Genomic DNA, 17,382 nt, shown 5'->3' with positions numbered 1-17,382 from the left:
TAAAGTTTAGTATTTTGTCTCTGTAAAATCGGGTGTGGATAATATTTAAGGCATTAACATAATTCAAAATTCTATTTCGGATTCGATCTTTTAAATGAGTTATCACCAAGGAAAAGTCGCATATACTTGTTTTGAATGAAGGTGGTCTGTGGCCGGGCCGGTACATTCCTCCATGATGACAGCTTGTGCGTCAATCGCATTACGTAACAGCAGGCTGAATCCGAGACCCGCCTATTAAAAGGGCAAGGTGCACTCCCCTGAGCTGAGGCTGTATTGTGTACGATGATGTATGACGATATTATTAAAATAGGCATCAATTGTTTACTGTAGCACAGGCACAATAACTTGATCCACGTACCGGCCACAGGTAGTACATACGTTTCCGGGTTCTGTTTGGAGGCGCAAGAGAGTTCGAATTTCGGTGGCGGTGTTACTGTTAGTTACTGTTCAAAGATGACTGTTTTAAGAATTGCAGAGATGACTTCAGTCCTGAAGATAGTGGCGTTTTTCTGTCTCGGTGTCACAGGCATGACAGGTAAAACAAAACTCGAAAGCTTTCATTAACAATCTATGATTTTTTATCATGAATAAAAATATTTTGTTCTGGTCACGGATCACGGACAAAATGACGGAATAGCATTTTCACTGCAGTTTAGATTTAATTGCTTGTGTTATTTGTGTAGGATGAGTGCAACTACCTCAAAGTTTGGGAAGAATTCCACATGCATGGACATCACTGATTTTTCCCTGCAGTGACCTATCAGCCATCAAAAAGCCATACGTGTCCTAAAAAGTCAAATTTAGCAGGGAAAATATTGACGCATTTACTGAGAAAACACTTGGAGTTTTTCAGACCAGTCTCATAGGGTTTGTGCACAGGGTGTCATATGGAACTCTTTCCGATATTTCATTTTTGGCAGTTTCATTGTTGAATATTTGCAAATGGTTTCTAGTATTTCCTGAAAAAAAGTCTTGCGTTAAAAATGTTTGTAATTATCATTACTACCGATGAATGCAGAATAAATTTTGCGGAAAATTAAGACCCCACATGTCTGTGTGAATGATTTTTTAATTCAATTATCTTTAAAATAAAGAATGTTAAATTCAACGTCAACGACGGAGATTTGAATTTAAGTTTGCTCATTATTTAAGATCCTTGAAATGTCTCTGTCAGTTAAATAAAAAAAAACAATTGATAGAAGTGAGTAAGGCCAAGTACATGTAAAATACCAAGTAAACAAAAATACCAGTTGATCGTCCCCACCTGCTTGAGGCTGCATGAATTTAATTTTTTTTTTTTAAATTTCCGGCATAACATTTTTTTAAAGGTGTTTCCGAAGTTCAGATGCGATATGGCTTCTAATATAGCTTTACTAATGTTCAATAAACACTTTAAGAAGGTTTTGTGGTCATCAATTACATGTAGGAGACAACTACCCAGAACTAACAAATAAAAAATGGCTTTTAAAGGGAAGATACAACGTTTGCAAACATCAAAAAAACGAAATGATCAAATTATCACGTAATACCTTACTGAATTGTTAGGGATTGACAGTCTAAAGCATCCTGTAAAATCATTGCTCCTGGTGTGCTGACATTTTCAAGAAAAATTGTATTTTTCCAACTCTGGTCAGCCAACAAGCATTGGAAAAAACTGGCTTTGTTCAAAAACTGCTGCTATTTTTTTCATATTTAGTTATTCCGCATTTTCTTTGCAATAGATTACACACCTGTGAAGGGGTACAAACCTGCTAGACTGATTCTTTGACCTTACAATTTCCCAAAGTCTTTACGTTTCTCCGTTTCATCTTAAGTGGGGCCAGGGGAACCGGCCTACATGTACAAGAAAATGACTGGTTTTCTTGTTTTTTCCCCCAGCATAAACAAGCCCAATATGTAAAATAAGTCATTTTAACAATATTTGCTATAACATGCTAATTCTCCAAATCCATTTATTTCTGAAAATAGCAGCAAAAGCAATTTTTGTACATTCCCTTTATCTTTAAGGCATGCGTCATGTAAGCTAAATACGGCGATTTTAGCCTGTTTTTCAATAAAAAAAATAAAACGGCCCTCATCCTTCTGTTAAAAAAAAACCAGACGATCAACTGGTGTTTTCTTTTACTTGGCCTAAGTGACAAAAGATTTAATTTGAATTTTCGCTGGAAGTTTATGAATTCATGTGAACTGTTAAATGTCAAAATATCTCACTTTTGAAGATACACAAAACCATTAACAAAATTGGTACCATCAGAAATACATTTTTAGGGATCAGGCAACTTATTGATATAATATTTCTTCCAAAATTGTCAAATTAAATTTTTAAATGAAAGTCGAACGTTGAACAGTTTTGAAAATTTGATTTTTTGTTCTGGTTTTTAAAAACTTAGTCAATGCCTACGGTACATGTTAATGTGTCAGACAAAAAAAATTGAAGTAGCTGAAAATTTTTTTTACCAGTTGCAATTTGAAGAGGGGTCAGTCAATATCCAGTACAACTGGAAGTGGGATTGTACAACAAACGTATCTCAGGAAAACAAAGATAACACGCAGCAACATTATCTCAAAGTTCACAATTGGATTGTCATTTACTTTGTGTTTGTGATGCAAAATATCAAAGCTCATAACCTTAGCGTGAAAATGAACCATTTCATGAATACGAACAGATTTTGTTTTTAAGAAAAGATTTCAGTAGAAACTTTGAACGGATATTCTCAAAGTAACCTTTTTATTTGAAGTACATTTTTGTACAAAAATAAAGTTTTTCTGTTATGCTGTAATGTAAATTCTAAAACAGGGAAACCAAAATGAATCATTTATTGTTCAAAGTAATCACAGTGGAAATGAGATCATTTTATAAAATTATACCTTCTGTCGTTCTGCAGTAAATTCACTGCTCATCATTTTCAATATACTTGAATCACAGGCCGATCGGGGGGGGGGGGGGGGGGGGGGGGGGGGGCAAAGGGGCCATGCCCTATCCCCCCCCCCATCTTTTCCTCAAAAAGCTTTGGTTTAAAGTGGTCAGAAATTGCCTCAGATCGCACCACGAGCATCTAGAATCCCAAAAAAATTTGGGGCCCTTGAGCGGGCCCTGGTACCCACGCCGTAATTTTTCTGGACCAACTTTTTGGGGGACAAACATTTTTTTTGGGCCCCCCCCCCCCTCCAAAAAAAAATTGTGTTCTGGATCCGCCCTTGACTTGAATAGAACTTTGTTTTTCAAATTACTTTTCCTGTACAAATGAATAAAAAAAGGGTACCAAACTGTCCAAATTCAAAACAGCCAGGTTGCTAAAAAAAAAAAACCATTTATTAATTTTACTCTTTCAAATCTCACATTTCAGAAACAAACTAGGACTGTTTGATTACAGGGTAGGCCTATATCCTAATCTTAATCTTTTGATTTATCCACCTCTCAAGTACAATTTATTTTGCTGTGTCATCCGTTTGAAGTTTTCCTTTTGCTTTTCAACAAAAGTACAAATTAAAGTCACATTTAAAAGTGTACTTCCAGCTGTTAAGTTTCACATTGCATAACACAGTAATCAATGTATTGAGTTACAAAATTCAATACAATTTTCAAACTTTTTGTATCAGGAAAACAAGTTCTCGTTAGTGGTTTGCAAGGCAAACAACTGGCAACATGACTCTGCCAAAAGTGGCAGTGCAATGAGAAATTTTCTTTTCTCGAAGGTTTAACTTCCTGGTACCTTAAATGGCAAAGTTGATGTCACAGCAAAAGGAGACCACACCCACGCGCAGGCTATGTTGTATTTTGTTGACTGCTGTTAAGCCCATTTGTTATTGTTAAGCATGTGCACAATAAAATGCTTGAATAGCCTACCATTCACAAGGTATTAGGGTGCGTGGGCCAGGCATGTTTTCCTGTTTAAATACACTTGCGTTTCCTCCAGTCAGACCGCTATTGAAGGAAATATCCTTCATTAATCCGGAATATTTCCTGGAAGAACTTTCCAGATTGCACAAAAACAGATGATAAAAGTTGCTTTGTAATGTTGGCAGAAGAAGTTAAGGTTGTTTTTTTTTAAATTCAATTCAAAGGCACATTGACTTCCATACTTTCCAGAAATAAGTCAAACTAGTTTTTAAATAAAAAGAAGGTACCGGTAATTGTATAGAGTAAATAAATAATAATACAACAATGTAGTACAACGACTAGATATATTACATTAGGGTGAAGAGTATGGGGCTGTTCATATAAACAGAAGCTTGTAGAGAACAGCCTAACAGTAACACATAAACGGACAATACAGGAGAGTAAACACAGACAATAGGAATAAACACAAAAACAGTCAAAGGGAAACTAAAGACAAGACAAAACAAAACAAAACACGAGACAGGACACTAAAAACCGAGACAAATTGAATAGTTGCGATAAATAAAAGAGACGATGAATTGTATGTAAAGAAGAGATGTGGCTATGGAGAGTGGCTGAGGAGGGAAAGCTATGTTACATATTGTGATAGGAGCGCCTTTTTGTATGAGGATTTAAAACATATTTAACTATTTAGGGCCTATACACTGTATATATTTGTGCCTGTGGAAATCGAAACTATTTGTCCAAAGAAAAAAAAAGGCAATTCGGATTCGGTTCAGCAGTTTTGATTCCAGCGCCATTTTTTTGGCCCAACTAGTATTTTGTGTTATTAAAGATAATCCCTTTGTCCACTCATCACTGTGTGGATCTTACATGTAATTAGAGCCCCTGAATTTGGTTTACAAAAATGGCGCTAGAATCAAAACGACTGGACCAATTAGGATTTCTTGATATTTTCCTTCCAATAAAATGTCCTGTCCATGTCAATGTGCATGTAGATCCCTGAATAGTGGAACTACATGTATGAGGTTGCATTTTTTTTTTACCACCCTGTATAGGCCATCGAAAAAGACGGAGTTGAAAATAGAGGAATTTACAGATTTGATGGATATATTTTTAAACGTATGTTTTACTGGTTGGAGGTAAGACCAAAAATTTTTTTTTTAAATGTGATAGCTAGGTAATAGGCCTATGCAAGAACAAATGTGTGTATTTATAATGACCAAACCTACCTGGATTTTTTTTTAGCAAAGTATAGGCCTGAAACTTTTTGTTGCCTTTTTGGCTAACAATTTGAAATAAAGTAAACTTTGAAAATAGAATGTCTTCCCTATTATTTGTTCATTTACTGGTTAATTAAAACAGACTTGACATTCAGGACAAAGATTTGCTAACTCCCTACTGTCTTACTTATACTGGACCAAGTCCACCAAAATCCATCAATCACGCTGCTTCCAATGCATGCTTAATTTAGGCCTCCAGGCCCAAGTCCATCATACTCCATCAATATTTAGTCACACCAGCCCTGCAGGACCAAGTCCCCCAAAATCCACTGTAATAGGGGGATGTATTTTAATTTAATCTTCTTTTACACTTTGTGAAAACAGCAATACGCAGATGCCTTTATTATTTTTTCCATTATTTTGTACACAGTTTTTGTCACTTTGTGAAAATATAAAATTTAACCGTTTGATAATACTGTTTGTAAAATAAATGTCACATTTATGTACAGCAGAGTGCAAGCGCATGTGTTTAGTTTCTTTTTCTCCTTCTTTTTCAACATCTTTTTCTCATATGTGTCCATCCTGACGCGTGTTAAGCAATACATGATTGCTAACGTGGTGACATTTTGTCACTTTGTGAAAACAAAGTGGCAAAACAGGGAGGTCAGGCTTTAAGTCAAATGTTTGTTTATGATCCGTAAGAAAGTAAACAATATTTCGCTTTGAAAATTGGTCAAATTGTCCTATGTGTCAATTGTAATGAAATGGCCAGCAAATCTCAAAATTGAAAAAAAAAAAATCAAATTTCCAGGTTTTTGTCACTTCGTGAAAACATAAACAAAGTGTTTAAATGAAATATAATTTCAGGCATTTATTTGTTTGTTGTGTTTGTTTGTTTGTTTGTTTTTTGTCTAAGGAGTATACAGCCAGTGCACAGCCACTAATGCAAACGATTGGGTTGGCATTCCCGAAGAAGACTACAATCGCACTTATAGCAGTATTGACGATGAGGAAGCCCGGCCCCTCGGTTTTGCTCGGGCAGAAATATACTACAGCGACATCGGACTAGCCAACCCATGCATCAAAGTGACTGGTATTGAAGACACGAGGGTAGAAGTAATGGTGAGGTTAACCCACAAGAACTTATATTACATTGTATTGTATTTAAAGGGAAAATATACATCATTTGCTTTTGCTGTAATTTCAGAAATGGATGGAATTGGGGGGTTGGAAATATATAGCAAATATAGTTACACTGACTTTTTTGAGGTTTTGGGTTCGAAAATGCTATAAAAACCAAGAAAACAATCATTTTCCTGTAGTCTGGTTCCCTGACTCCATTTAAGAAGAAACAGAGCAGTTTACATACTATATACATTGGGGAATTCTAAGGTCAGGGAACCAGTCTAGCTGGCTTGTACCCGTTCATAGGTGTGTAATCGATTGCAAACAAGTGCGATGGTCAACTGGGGCCAGTATTTGAAAAAAAGCCAGTTTTTTCCAATGCTGGTCGGCCAATCAGCATTGGAAATTGATGCAAAAATACCACTTTTCTTGAAAATGACAGTATACCAGGTGCCATGATTTTACAGGATGCTTTACACTGTCATTCACTAACAGTCCAGCAAGGTATTTCAAAATGATTTGGTAGTTTTATATTTTGATGTTTGCAAATGTTGTATTTTCCCTTTAATCCCTGTTGAATCCAAAAATCAGTGCAAAAAATGACCTACGTGTGCATTTCCTGATTTCTTCTAAATAACAGTCGGAATAATAATGTCACATAAGTACCAGTACGATCTTTAAAACCTTCCTTCTAACTGAACAGTCTCAGACACTAAAAAATTCAATCCTCTTCCCCTGCTGTGCCTTTTACACAGGTTATACTTATACTCACCAACAGTCAGATTTCAAGCAAGCACTCTGACTAGTCAAATTCAGTCAACAGACAAAATACACGCAAGTGGATGGTACAGCTGGTTTATCAATCACCTACAGTCAAAGCATAGCTGTGTCGTGTAACATTAACTGTCACAGCCAGTCAATCCTGCTCTACGTAGGCTGGGAGCTCTCAACTGTTGAAAACAGTCGCTTGATTGATTTTGACTGAAAGGACAACTAGGCACAGAATGAATGTTTGCATAGGAGGGTTAATGAATTTAATCCAAGTACACGAAGTTAGCTTTTTAATAATAATTTGGTTGATTTTTTTGGGATAAATACAAATTATCCTATATCCCTGGTGGGGGCACGTTTTTTTTGCCACAGCTCATTACGCCAGTATCATTATCTTTATTTTAGTGTACAAAACAAATGGTATTTGTGGCTGCATGCGTAATTTGTCAACTCTAATTTCCTGGCAGATAAAAAGCATGGCGTGTTCTACCGTGGCAAAATCCTTCCTGTTTTTGGAGGATGTGGCTGACATGAACACCCTTCATTTACATGTACAATTGTAGGGTTGCAGTTTCAAAATACATGTGGGTCATATCCTATAATTTAGGGTCTGCACTCTGCAGTATGGCATTTTTCCTGTCCCTGTTATGTCTCATCTTTGTAATGCGCCATTGAAGTATCATTATTCCCTAAACATCCCAGGATTGAGGTTACATGGCAAAAGTGCGTTGCTGATTTCGGAGGACGCACTGTGTCAAGGGCTTGGGCCGGACCTTGTGTTGTTTATGCTCAGCCGTGCATAAATTTAGTCCTTGATTATACTTGAAATCCTCCGCACTGCTCCAGGATGTCACTGCCTCTGCCTCAGCCTATTGACAGTCATAGCCGGAGGATTTTCCAGGATTCAGGCAGTGGTCACTTCTTCATGGACCATATTCAAGAAATAATGGAGGAATTTGCAGGATTGAGGCTATATGCTATTTTTTCCATGAGGCTAATTGGAGGATTTTGCAGGATTGAGGCTACATGTACATCCTAGCAAAAAGGCGGGAGTTAGGGTTAAAATAAACAAAAATGACTTCAGATACATTTTTTTATTTGTTGGATGGGTCGTTAGCTTTTAAGAATACATTAAATGTATTGTACAACATTTGCAAACATCAAAAAAAACAAAAACTTTCACTTTATTACCAAACACCTTACTTGAATAATAGCCTCCAGCAGTGAAATCATGGCACCTGGTGTGCGTGATGCTGTCATTTTCAAGAAAAGTGGAATTTTTGTATCAATTTCCAAAGATGGTCAGCTGACCATCGTTGGAATAAAACTGATTTTTTTTTCTCACATACTGCTCCAACTTTACCAAATTTAGTTCGTCCGCATGTTGCTTGCAATCAGTTACACATCGTGAATTGGTGCAAACCAGCTAATCTGGTTTCCCGACCTGACAATATTTGCTTTAGAATACTTGCCCCTACCCCAAGTCCATCCATTTCTGAAAATTACAACAAAAGGAAATGTATATTGGGGGCCTATCTTTCAGTGCATCTAGAAATACACAAATCAAGTACATGAATGTTAGATGTAACAGGGACAAAAAAATTTGACATCAAATTAATAGAATGACCCATAGATTTATGAGATATCTGCATTGTTTCTAAATATCTTGGAAACTTGATATCTTGAATTTCCTAATCATTTTTTTTCTTCTTTTTTTGTTGTTTTTACAGGCTGAATCCAATCCGCCAGGCTCCATATTTTGGTAAGTGCATGTAGAAATTGCTGTTTTTTTGTTTTTTGTTTTTTTTAGTTGCGTTATTGATTTTATGATCAAATTTAAGCTGTGGGAATTTTTTTTTTTTTTGCCAGTGGACAGCGTCTGCTTCAACATCAGATACATATTGTACGTTATTGAAAGTGTTTATTAACAAAATTTTACAACGTCAGTTTGTTTCACTATTTTATTTCAGCGTGACAGACCAGTACGATCGTGAAATTTGTGATGCTGTAAGTAAATGCAAATTCATTTTGAAACAGTGATTAAAACCTTGTGTCGCTAAACGTTATTAATTTGGCTATTTAGTCAGTGTTCAATGAAAAATTAACATTCCCTTTCTGTGGTCCTTATCTGAATTCCTCAGATTGAACTTTCACACTTGCAGATAAATTTGAGGCGTTCTTGCAAAATGAAACTGAACTGGCAGGCCCGTCGCCACGGGGGGGGGGGGGGGGGGGGGGGGGGGGGGGGGGGGGGGGGGGGGGGGGGCTGGTGGTGCCCCCGCCCCACAGCAAAAGCCATACATATGTATTTTTGTATTTGTTTATGGTAGTGGGCCCCCCTAGTTGGCCCCTGATGCTCAGGGCTGACGACGGGCCTTAAAACTGGGTAAAGACCACAGCGGAGAAACATGCAAACAACCCTAATGGGGCCCCGGGTGTTTTTTTTTATATGTCCGCTACACATTTTTTGTAGAAATAATATAAAAATCATGGAATAAAAGTGTTATTATAAGGAAACACAATTGGCATCTTTCAGTTTCACGAATACAAAACTCGAAACTTTAAAGGCCTTTTTTCTCAGTATTTTACTTTGTGAACATATTGATAAAGGCATACTGTAAACAGCCATAACTTGTCAACAGAATGTCCGATGAAAGTGCAACAAACAGTTTTGTAAGGAGAAGTTTATTCTCTTTCCTAATACCCGCAAACCCTCATTTCAACCTCTGCCCAGTTCTGTCTCATTTAACCAGAGCGCCTCACAGATACCTTGTTCACGTTGTTACAGATAGAGAAAGTCGTACACTGTACTTTTTAAATATCCGTTTTCTGAAATGTTCAGAAGTTTTTAAACCCTGCACTCCGAACCTCCTTCATCAGCAACATTATAAATTAATGTAAAATAACACAACTTCCTCCCTTTGTCCTCCTACCCCAGAGAATCTACGACTGTCGCCAGGCCAACAGACCAGAAGGTGGCGAGGACAGCATTACGTTTGAGTTTTTCTGCGACTCCACCAGCTGCGATGAAACGGACGTCAACATCTTCTATCGATTCACCGTCAGCCCGCCCGGAGGTAAGCTTTTATCAACGAGTCAGAAATGATGGTTTATGCAGTGCCCGCTGCTACATGTATGTGCGTCAGATTCGGGCCAGCCGGCCAATCTCGTTGGCTCGGTGGTCGAGTGGTAAGACATCTGCCCCTGAGGTCGTGGGTTCGAGTCCCACCCGAGTGATTTTTTCCAACTTTCACTCGGCGGGAGGTAACACACTGAGTATACAGTGTTTGAACGTCGGTGAAGGGCAAAACCTAATTCGAGTCAGAAATCCTTAAAAGGCCCATGTAATGGAATATTTTTAATTGCAATCCTTGAAATGTACCTTTGTGCATATTTGTGACCTGCTATGGCATAATGAGGAATAACCCCCATCCTTGACTTTTTGAGTTTTATATACCATGTAAAAGAACTCTTCAGGTTTGTAATGATTCCACATTTGTTTCTGTAGCTCTTTACTTCCAAAGATAAAAGTTGTGTTGCGCGTTGTGCATTGCACATTTTATGCTAATGTACATTTCCATATTCATGAGTTAAACTGTGATGTCAGTCTAGGCTTTAGCATAAAACAATTCCCAGGTTTTCGGGTTTTGCTGTGGTTATATGTACCTTTCTGTTTTTGGTGACTTAATGTCTTGTTGTTTCAGTACATGACAGTAAGACAATAAAAAAATCTTGTGTGCAGAAGTTTTCAATTTGGGTTAACAATTTGAAGAGAAAAACCCTAATCTAATTAATGTGTGTCTAAAGTGACATCACAGCAGCAGCGCCCTCAGTTGACAGGAAAGCATGAAACATTTTAAATGTTTAATAAGGCCCCCCCAAAAATACTCCGTCTCTGGTCAGCGCGCGCGTCAATTTTAATCATGCACGTCAACCTTTTTTTTTCTTCAAATTATTAGGAAGCTACAATAGCGCCCTCTATTGCTGCGCCTCCTCAAATTTTTGTACCAAGGAGCACCAAGGAATGGGGACATTGCACCAAGGCAAATGATAAAGGGCACCAAGGCAAATTATGGAGGACACCAATGTATAATGAGGACACAACAAAGCAAAATAGTACCCACCTTGTCTGTACAATACAAGCTTGAAAAAAAAAAAGCCACCAAAAAAAAAACCAAACAAACGCGTCGCCGCATCAATTCCGGTACTTCGGTCTGAGCAGAGACCGACTATTTAATTTTTTTTGGCCTAAAAAGTGCACTTTAACCAATTTTAACCACAAAGGGGTGTCTCATAGTTTCACAGAGGTGTGGCTATTTTCAACAAATATGCCTCAGTGTGTAGAAATCATTTCAAAAACTCTTCATTCACTTCCGATGCAGATGTTCAGGACCCAGAGCTTTTCTGCGACTTCCGGGATACAGGCGAGTACCCAAGCAGCTTGAACGCCCCACTGCCGACCAATAGGAATCTAGCAACTCTGCCACCTGACGACACGAACGGCGCCACCCGTCGGACTCAGCCCCTGGGGCTTGCAGTGCTGTCCAGTGTGCTCTGCCTTGTGTCATCGTGGGCCTTGCACATGTGAGATATCTGTCAATGACGTACAAAACAAAAAAATACAAAATAAAGCATTGAGATATTTTTTTTCTGTGGAGATGGAAATGTAATTTAATATCGTGTTATAGATCTTGAAAAGTACATGCATACGCGAATCTCGTTGTAGATATTTAGATTTTTCACGTCTGTTTGTAAGCTCATCTGAGAAATTCTTGTGGAAGACAATTGAGGGTGTTGATGGTCGGTCAAAATTATCATATTATTCCAGTGAATTATTGCAATGAGCAGAATTTTATAGAAATCAAATTTGTACACCAAATAATTGAAAATATCATGTACATGTATTTAAAATATATATGGGTATGGATATGAATGGGTGTATTTGAGTATATATATATAGGTATATGTTTGTCAGTCCAAACATTTGGCGTCCAATTTGTTTTTTGTGGCCCTGTCATATCTCATATGTGACCGGCTCCACAAAAAAAGGGTATTATGTTGCAAAAAGTGAAATGGAGTTATATACATGGTTAGAAAGCCCACAACGTAAGCTTTTTTTGGTATATACTAGAGCGCCATAGCCCCTCCTGTTCTGGAGATATGATGTATTTGCATATTAATACTTCCTCAGAGTTCAAATTGCACAACTGAGAAAACAGGCTTTGAAATAGCGGGCTTTGTTGTAGAACATTAGAATGATGCCCATAAAATGGTCGTTTTTTCCACTTTGTTATCAAAATCAACATTTCTGTGAATGAAACCTAAAAACTGTAGGTATTAAATATGCCATTCATGACATAAAATGAAAATCACAGTTTGACAAAATTTCACCCTCTCAATGTTGAGCGGGTCATTACACAATAATGCTCAGAGCGACTTAATACCCTTTTTTATAGAGCCGGTCACATATAAGATTTTGTAAATTCAGGGCACATTCTGTAGTGCCTTGTATCTCCAAGAGTGATTATGTAACAGCGAAGTACCTGCCCAGCAAATACAAAATTGTTTGAAGTCAGTTTTAATGAACTACATGTATGGTAGCCTTGGTCAATGCTCTCGTCGTTATTCGTCCCGTACGCTGTCAATCGTCGGCATATATCCTCACGCGCTATGCACATGTGTAAAAATACAGCGCGAACAGGGACCTCATGCGGCCACTATTTTTTTATGCAAATCAGTTGGGGACGATCGAGAGCCTTGGTTCAATCGTCGGCAAAAGCTTATGTTTTTCTTTATTTTGCGCTGGATTTCTAGCGCACGACCTCGTATGCGAATACAGATAAGTGTAGGCGGGGCTAATATGTGGAGTGTCCAATCACACCTTGGTAAATCCGGACGTCATCAAATTATTTGCAGCTATTCGCCTTTTGCGGACGTGACAGCAACCACAGTTTTTGTGCATTGGTGCCGTGTGCAGAGACACACAACGTGTACGTGTATGGATTATGTACAGTGCCACGTTTCACTATGCAAGTTTCCACGCAACGAGCGACCAATAAGAAAACGACATTTAAGGTCAACTAAGGCTATTAACATAATGAGCACCACCCCCAAAACCTCACATGGACGATTGAACCAAGGCTCTCGATCGTCCCCAACTGATTTGCATATAAAAATAGTGGCCGCGTGAGGTCGCTGTTCGCGCTGTATATTTACATGCATGTGCATAGCGCGTGAGGATATATGCCGACGATTGACCGCGTACGGGACGAATAACGACGAGAGCATTGACCAAGGCTACATGTATGGCAAACTAAACAGGTCAGGCATAACAGGGACTACACACAAAATGTCACACTAATAAAGATTGGAACAGTCTATCATTGTGATAGATGACTTTGTAATGTGCTTTGTTTTGAAAAAAAATTCTGGGAAAAAATAAGTTTACAGCATTACTAGAGGTACCGGTACATTTTTATAGCCATTTCTCAAACCTGGGCCGTGCCCCAGCATTGGATTTGGGAACCAGCTTCCAAGAGATTGGAGGCAGTGCCAAAGCTGGAGGCTATTCGATCTTTTAGAAATGACTCATAATTAAGCATTCCACCTCATTCATCCCTATTTGTAATGCCAAAGTGACATTTTGTAGCACTTGGGGATCATTTCATTTACAGGTTTTTGTAAACAATTTTTACATTGTCCATTTTTATTCAAAGAAATATTTCCGAATATGCAAATGTACCTCATTGAAAGGTCACAACAGCATCCCAATTAGTTAAAAATATCGAACACTGCCATTTTACCAAAAGATTGTTTCTCAAAATGTCCTAATAAGACTGCCAGTTCTTTACACCGCACCAATTATGTAAATCATGTCTTAAATTTGCACTCTTACAAACAAGATAAGTTTTACATTATTTTCCTTATTGTCTGTTAGTTTCCTTATTCTCACTGTGCTATTTTTATGGGGTTATCCTATACAATAGCACTGCCAGGCTTTCTTCCCCAGCCAGAGTCGGCCATTTAATCAGTGCATGAGTCAGTCAGTCAGTCATTCGGGTGCATAAATGACTATAGGGATAATATGCTGTATGACCCTCTTTGACCAGCAAAAAAATGTTACAAATAATTTTTACAATTCCTTATTTGTTCAAGAGAATCATCTAAAACCAAGATCTGTTTGAAAAAAGTAGGCATTCTTCCTGGTATTTATAAAGCTTGAAGCTGTTTTTTTTTTAATTTTAATATTTATTTTACCAGAGTACCGTAGCTCCATCAGTTTAAAGAACTGTTCTCCCTGAAAAACCTGTGGAACGAATTTTGTTGTCCGGTGGTCCCAATCCTACCCCTCTCTCTAACCCTCCCCTAACCCCTCCTCTAACCCTCCCCTAACTCCTCCCTAACCCCTCCCCCTTACCCCTCCCCTAACCCCTCCCCCATCCCCTCCCCAACACCCCTCCCCTACCTCTCCCTAACCTCCACTAACTCCTCCCCTAACCCCTCCCCTAACCCCTCCCCTAACCCCTCCCCTAACTCTCCCCTTACCCCTCCCCTAACCCCTCCCCTAACCCTCCCCTTACCCCTCCCCTAAACCCTCCCCTTACCCCTCCCCTAACCTCTCCCCTAACCCTCCCTAACTCTTCCCCTAACCCCTCCCCTAACCTCTCCCCTAACCCCTCCCCTAACTCTCCCCTAACCCTCCCTAACCCCTCCCCTTATCCCCTCCCCTCACCTCCCCTAACCCCTCCCAACCCCTCCCCTAACCCCTCCCCTAATCCTTCCCTAACCCCTCGCCTCCCTTGTCCCATCCCCGCAACCCACACACCCTCTGCCTCTATTCAAATAGTCGTGTATTTCAACCCTAGTTAAGGTTTACTTATTTCAGCAAGTCATTCATTGATTGAAACCAAACCAATTTTTGAATAGTAGCCTGTTTCAGAACAAATAAGAGTACCGGTACAAGTCGTTCAGACATCGTTTACAAACATTCACTGCTTGGTCGGATAAGGAGGGGAAACAAATCATCACTCGATGTAAACTACTGGAAATGCAAATTTTTAATGATTTTATAGACTGAGATTGTGAGCTTTCCATGACGTCATAAATTATACTTAAGAAGTTAAAATGCAATTCAAATTTTGTACTAGATTTCTGCTGCCTTAGCTTGAATAATGAGAAAAGAATTAACAGCAACTGATGTAATTTTAAGAATATTGGAATATTTTTGTATACAAGTACTTATCACTGCATTTAATACTGTATAGTAATTATTTTTAGTTATAATTAGTATTGCAACACATGCTGGTTCGTGTGGATGATTTGAAAAACGAAATCCATCTAAATCATTTGCCTTGAGATTATATTTTGTACTCACTCTTGTGCTTTCTTTCAAATTCTTATAATTGATTAAACATTCCATTTTGTAGTACTAACGATCAATATAGCAATCGTTTTATTATATTATTGTTATATGTATTAGTATGGTATTATCATTATTCTAATGTTTTTATATGGCACGTTTGATAATTTGTCTAGTCTGCAATGAATATGAATTTAAGTAATAAATTTGGAGATAGGAACATTTTTGTATTCATTTTGTCTTCACTCGTCGTTTCTGTTTTGAAGTAGTTTAAAGGGCCATGCAAGTAATTTTATGCAATCCTTGAAAATGCACTTTTAAATTTATTATTTTCATTTTCGTTTTGCCATTTACGTGGGAATTTTCTTGCCTTTTTTGGTTTTTATGTTAATGGTAAATTTCCATATTCATGAGCAAAAGTGTAATGTCATTTCAGGCAGAAAGTTCAATGTTACAGCTATGTCAGCATCAAAAGTTGATATTTTAGTTGTAAATTTTCTTTGGTGATTCGTTGTGTCAAAACTTGGCAGTAAGCCTATATAGTATGAGCACACTTTTTCTCACAAATGTCTGCTTTTACCAAATGTTGGGGTCCTCTTTAACAGTGTCTTCCTGAAATGACATCACAGCAACATCGCCTTCAGTTGTCCAGAAAAGCATGGAAAATGTAATGTTTATTTAAAGAAGTGCGCTTTCAAAAGAATTAACTTAAAAAAGGAATGTCCAAAAAAGGGTAGCTATGGCCAAAAAAAAAAAAAATCTCCGGTTTCTGGTATTGAGCGCGCGTCGCCGTAGCCATGCGCCTCGGCAAAATGAAAAAGGTTTTTTTTCAATGAAAGATGATGTCTCAAAACCGCCAAACTCACTGGTTTGACTGGAATCCTGCTGCTGCACAATTTTAACGTTGTTTTTAGATTGGGTTATGGTCGAGAATAAGCTTTATGTGGCCTCTCTGGACTCACATATATCTGCACTAAGTTTAGTCGGGCACCATTTGCAGTCATCAGCCGACATTTGAAGCCAATATAATCAGGTAAAAAAAAAAAAACCGCGTCGCCACACCACTTTTTGGGCAAGCTCCATACCAGAAAACCGGAGACTTTTTTTTTGGCTATAGAATCACATTTTTATGGTCATACACATGGGCGTCGCCAGGATTGTGTCTATAAAAGGGGCACAGCACGTTTCCCCCCAAAAAATTCCTGTACTTTTTTCAGCATATTCTCGATTTATCATTACACTTTGAGGGTAGGCAGGGACATTTGCCCCCCCCCCATTACTTTGCACCTCTTTTTTTCCGGGGGGAGGGGGGGTGGAAGCGCTCCCTTGCCCCCCCCCCCCTCCCCGCGTCGTTCATGGTCATACACAATCGTCACTTTCATTATGTACAACATGCGAAGATCTATACACATTTTTTTAAAGAAAATACAAGTGCCACCAGTTCACCCGTCACAACCGATGCTATAACACCCTCTGTTTCGATTTTTAAAAATGAACGAAAGATTGGGGGACATTTTCCCTCAGAAAATTCTCCATTATATGCATTTGTCCCCCCCCCCCCCCCCCCGAATCCAAAACTTGCCTCGGTACTTCCCCATTACTGCAATCATAGCTGCAATATGGAACAAACAGACGGCAGCATTACTGTTTTACATGATGATGAAACCAAAGGTTCGTTTCACCATGGAGGATGGTTTAAAGGAAGTAGGCCAATATAGGCCTAGTAATGGAATGATACAAATGAACCCGCGCCCTCAGCCTGCAAGAGCCGACTTATTGTCTGGCAGCCCATAATTCGATATCTGTGGAGCATTTTTTTGTGAAGGAATTTTCGTTCGATGTCTCATTCAAAAGTGAATAACTCTTATATTTCGAAGAAAATAGCAATTGAACAAAAATTAGTATTTTTTTTCGAGGTGAAGCTCGAAAATAGCACGGTGAACAATAGTTTTCAATAGTTTTGTTACAATTTATTTTGGCCCCTTGCATTTTTTAGTAGTTTCCCAGGCAGAATCAATTGACGATATATATGCCTTATTTAAGTCTTCTCCACGAACATTCCC

The 17,382-nt window shown here is 38.4% G+C and overlaps 1 protein-coding gene across 1 annotated transcript; it reads left to right on the top strand.

Annotated features, from left to right (window-relative positions):
- The first annotated feature begins 358 nt into the window (after positions 1 to 358).
- LOC119738582 lies at positions 359 to 11,983 on the top strand. Its single transcript, XM_038213489.1, has 6 exons — positions 359 to 535; positions 5,981 to 6,186; positions 8,691 to 8,722; positions 8,931 to 8,967; positions 9,899 to 10,037; positions 11,343 to 11,983. The coding sequence occupies exons 1-6, from the start codon at positions 454 to 456 to the stop codon at positions 11,546 to 11,548; spliced, it is 702 nt and encodes a 233-aa protein (XP_038069417.1). The 5' UTR covers positions 359 to 453; the 3' UTR covers positions 11,549 to 11,983.
- The last annotated feature ends 5,399 nt before the right edge of the window (positions 11,984 to 17,382 follow it).

This window comes from Patiria miniata, unplaced genomic scaffold, assembly GCF_015706575.1.
Source record: "Patiria miniata isolate m_02_andy unplaced genomic scaffold, ASM1570657v1 HiC_scaffold_3, whole genome shotgun sequence".
NCBI classification, from domain to species: domain Eukaryota; kingdom Metazoa; phylum Echinodermata; class Asteroidea; order Valvatida; family Asterinidae; genus Patiria; species Patiria miniata.
Note: the sequence above shows the minus strand (reverse complement) of the source record. Positions and strands in the feature narration are given on the sequence as shown.

Coding starts and splice junctions, on each gene's coding strand:
- LOC119738582 (XM_038213489.1), top strand. CDS start 454: ATGACTGTTTTAAGAATTGCAGAGATGACTTCAGTCCTGAAGATAGTG. Junction 536..5,980: donor CGGTGTCACAGGCATGACAG/GTAAAACAAAAC, acceptor TTTTTGTCTAAG/GAGTATACAGCCAGTGCACA. Junction 6,187..8,690: donor ACACGAGGGTAGAAGTAATG/GTGAGGTTAACC, acceptor TTGTTTTTACAG/GCTGAATCCAATCCGCCAGG.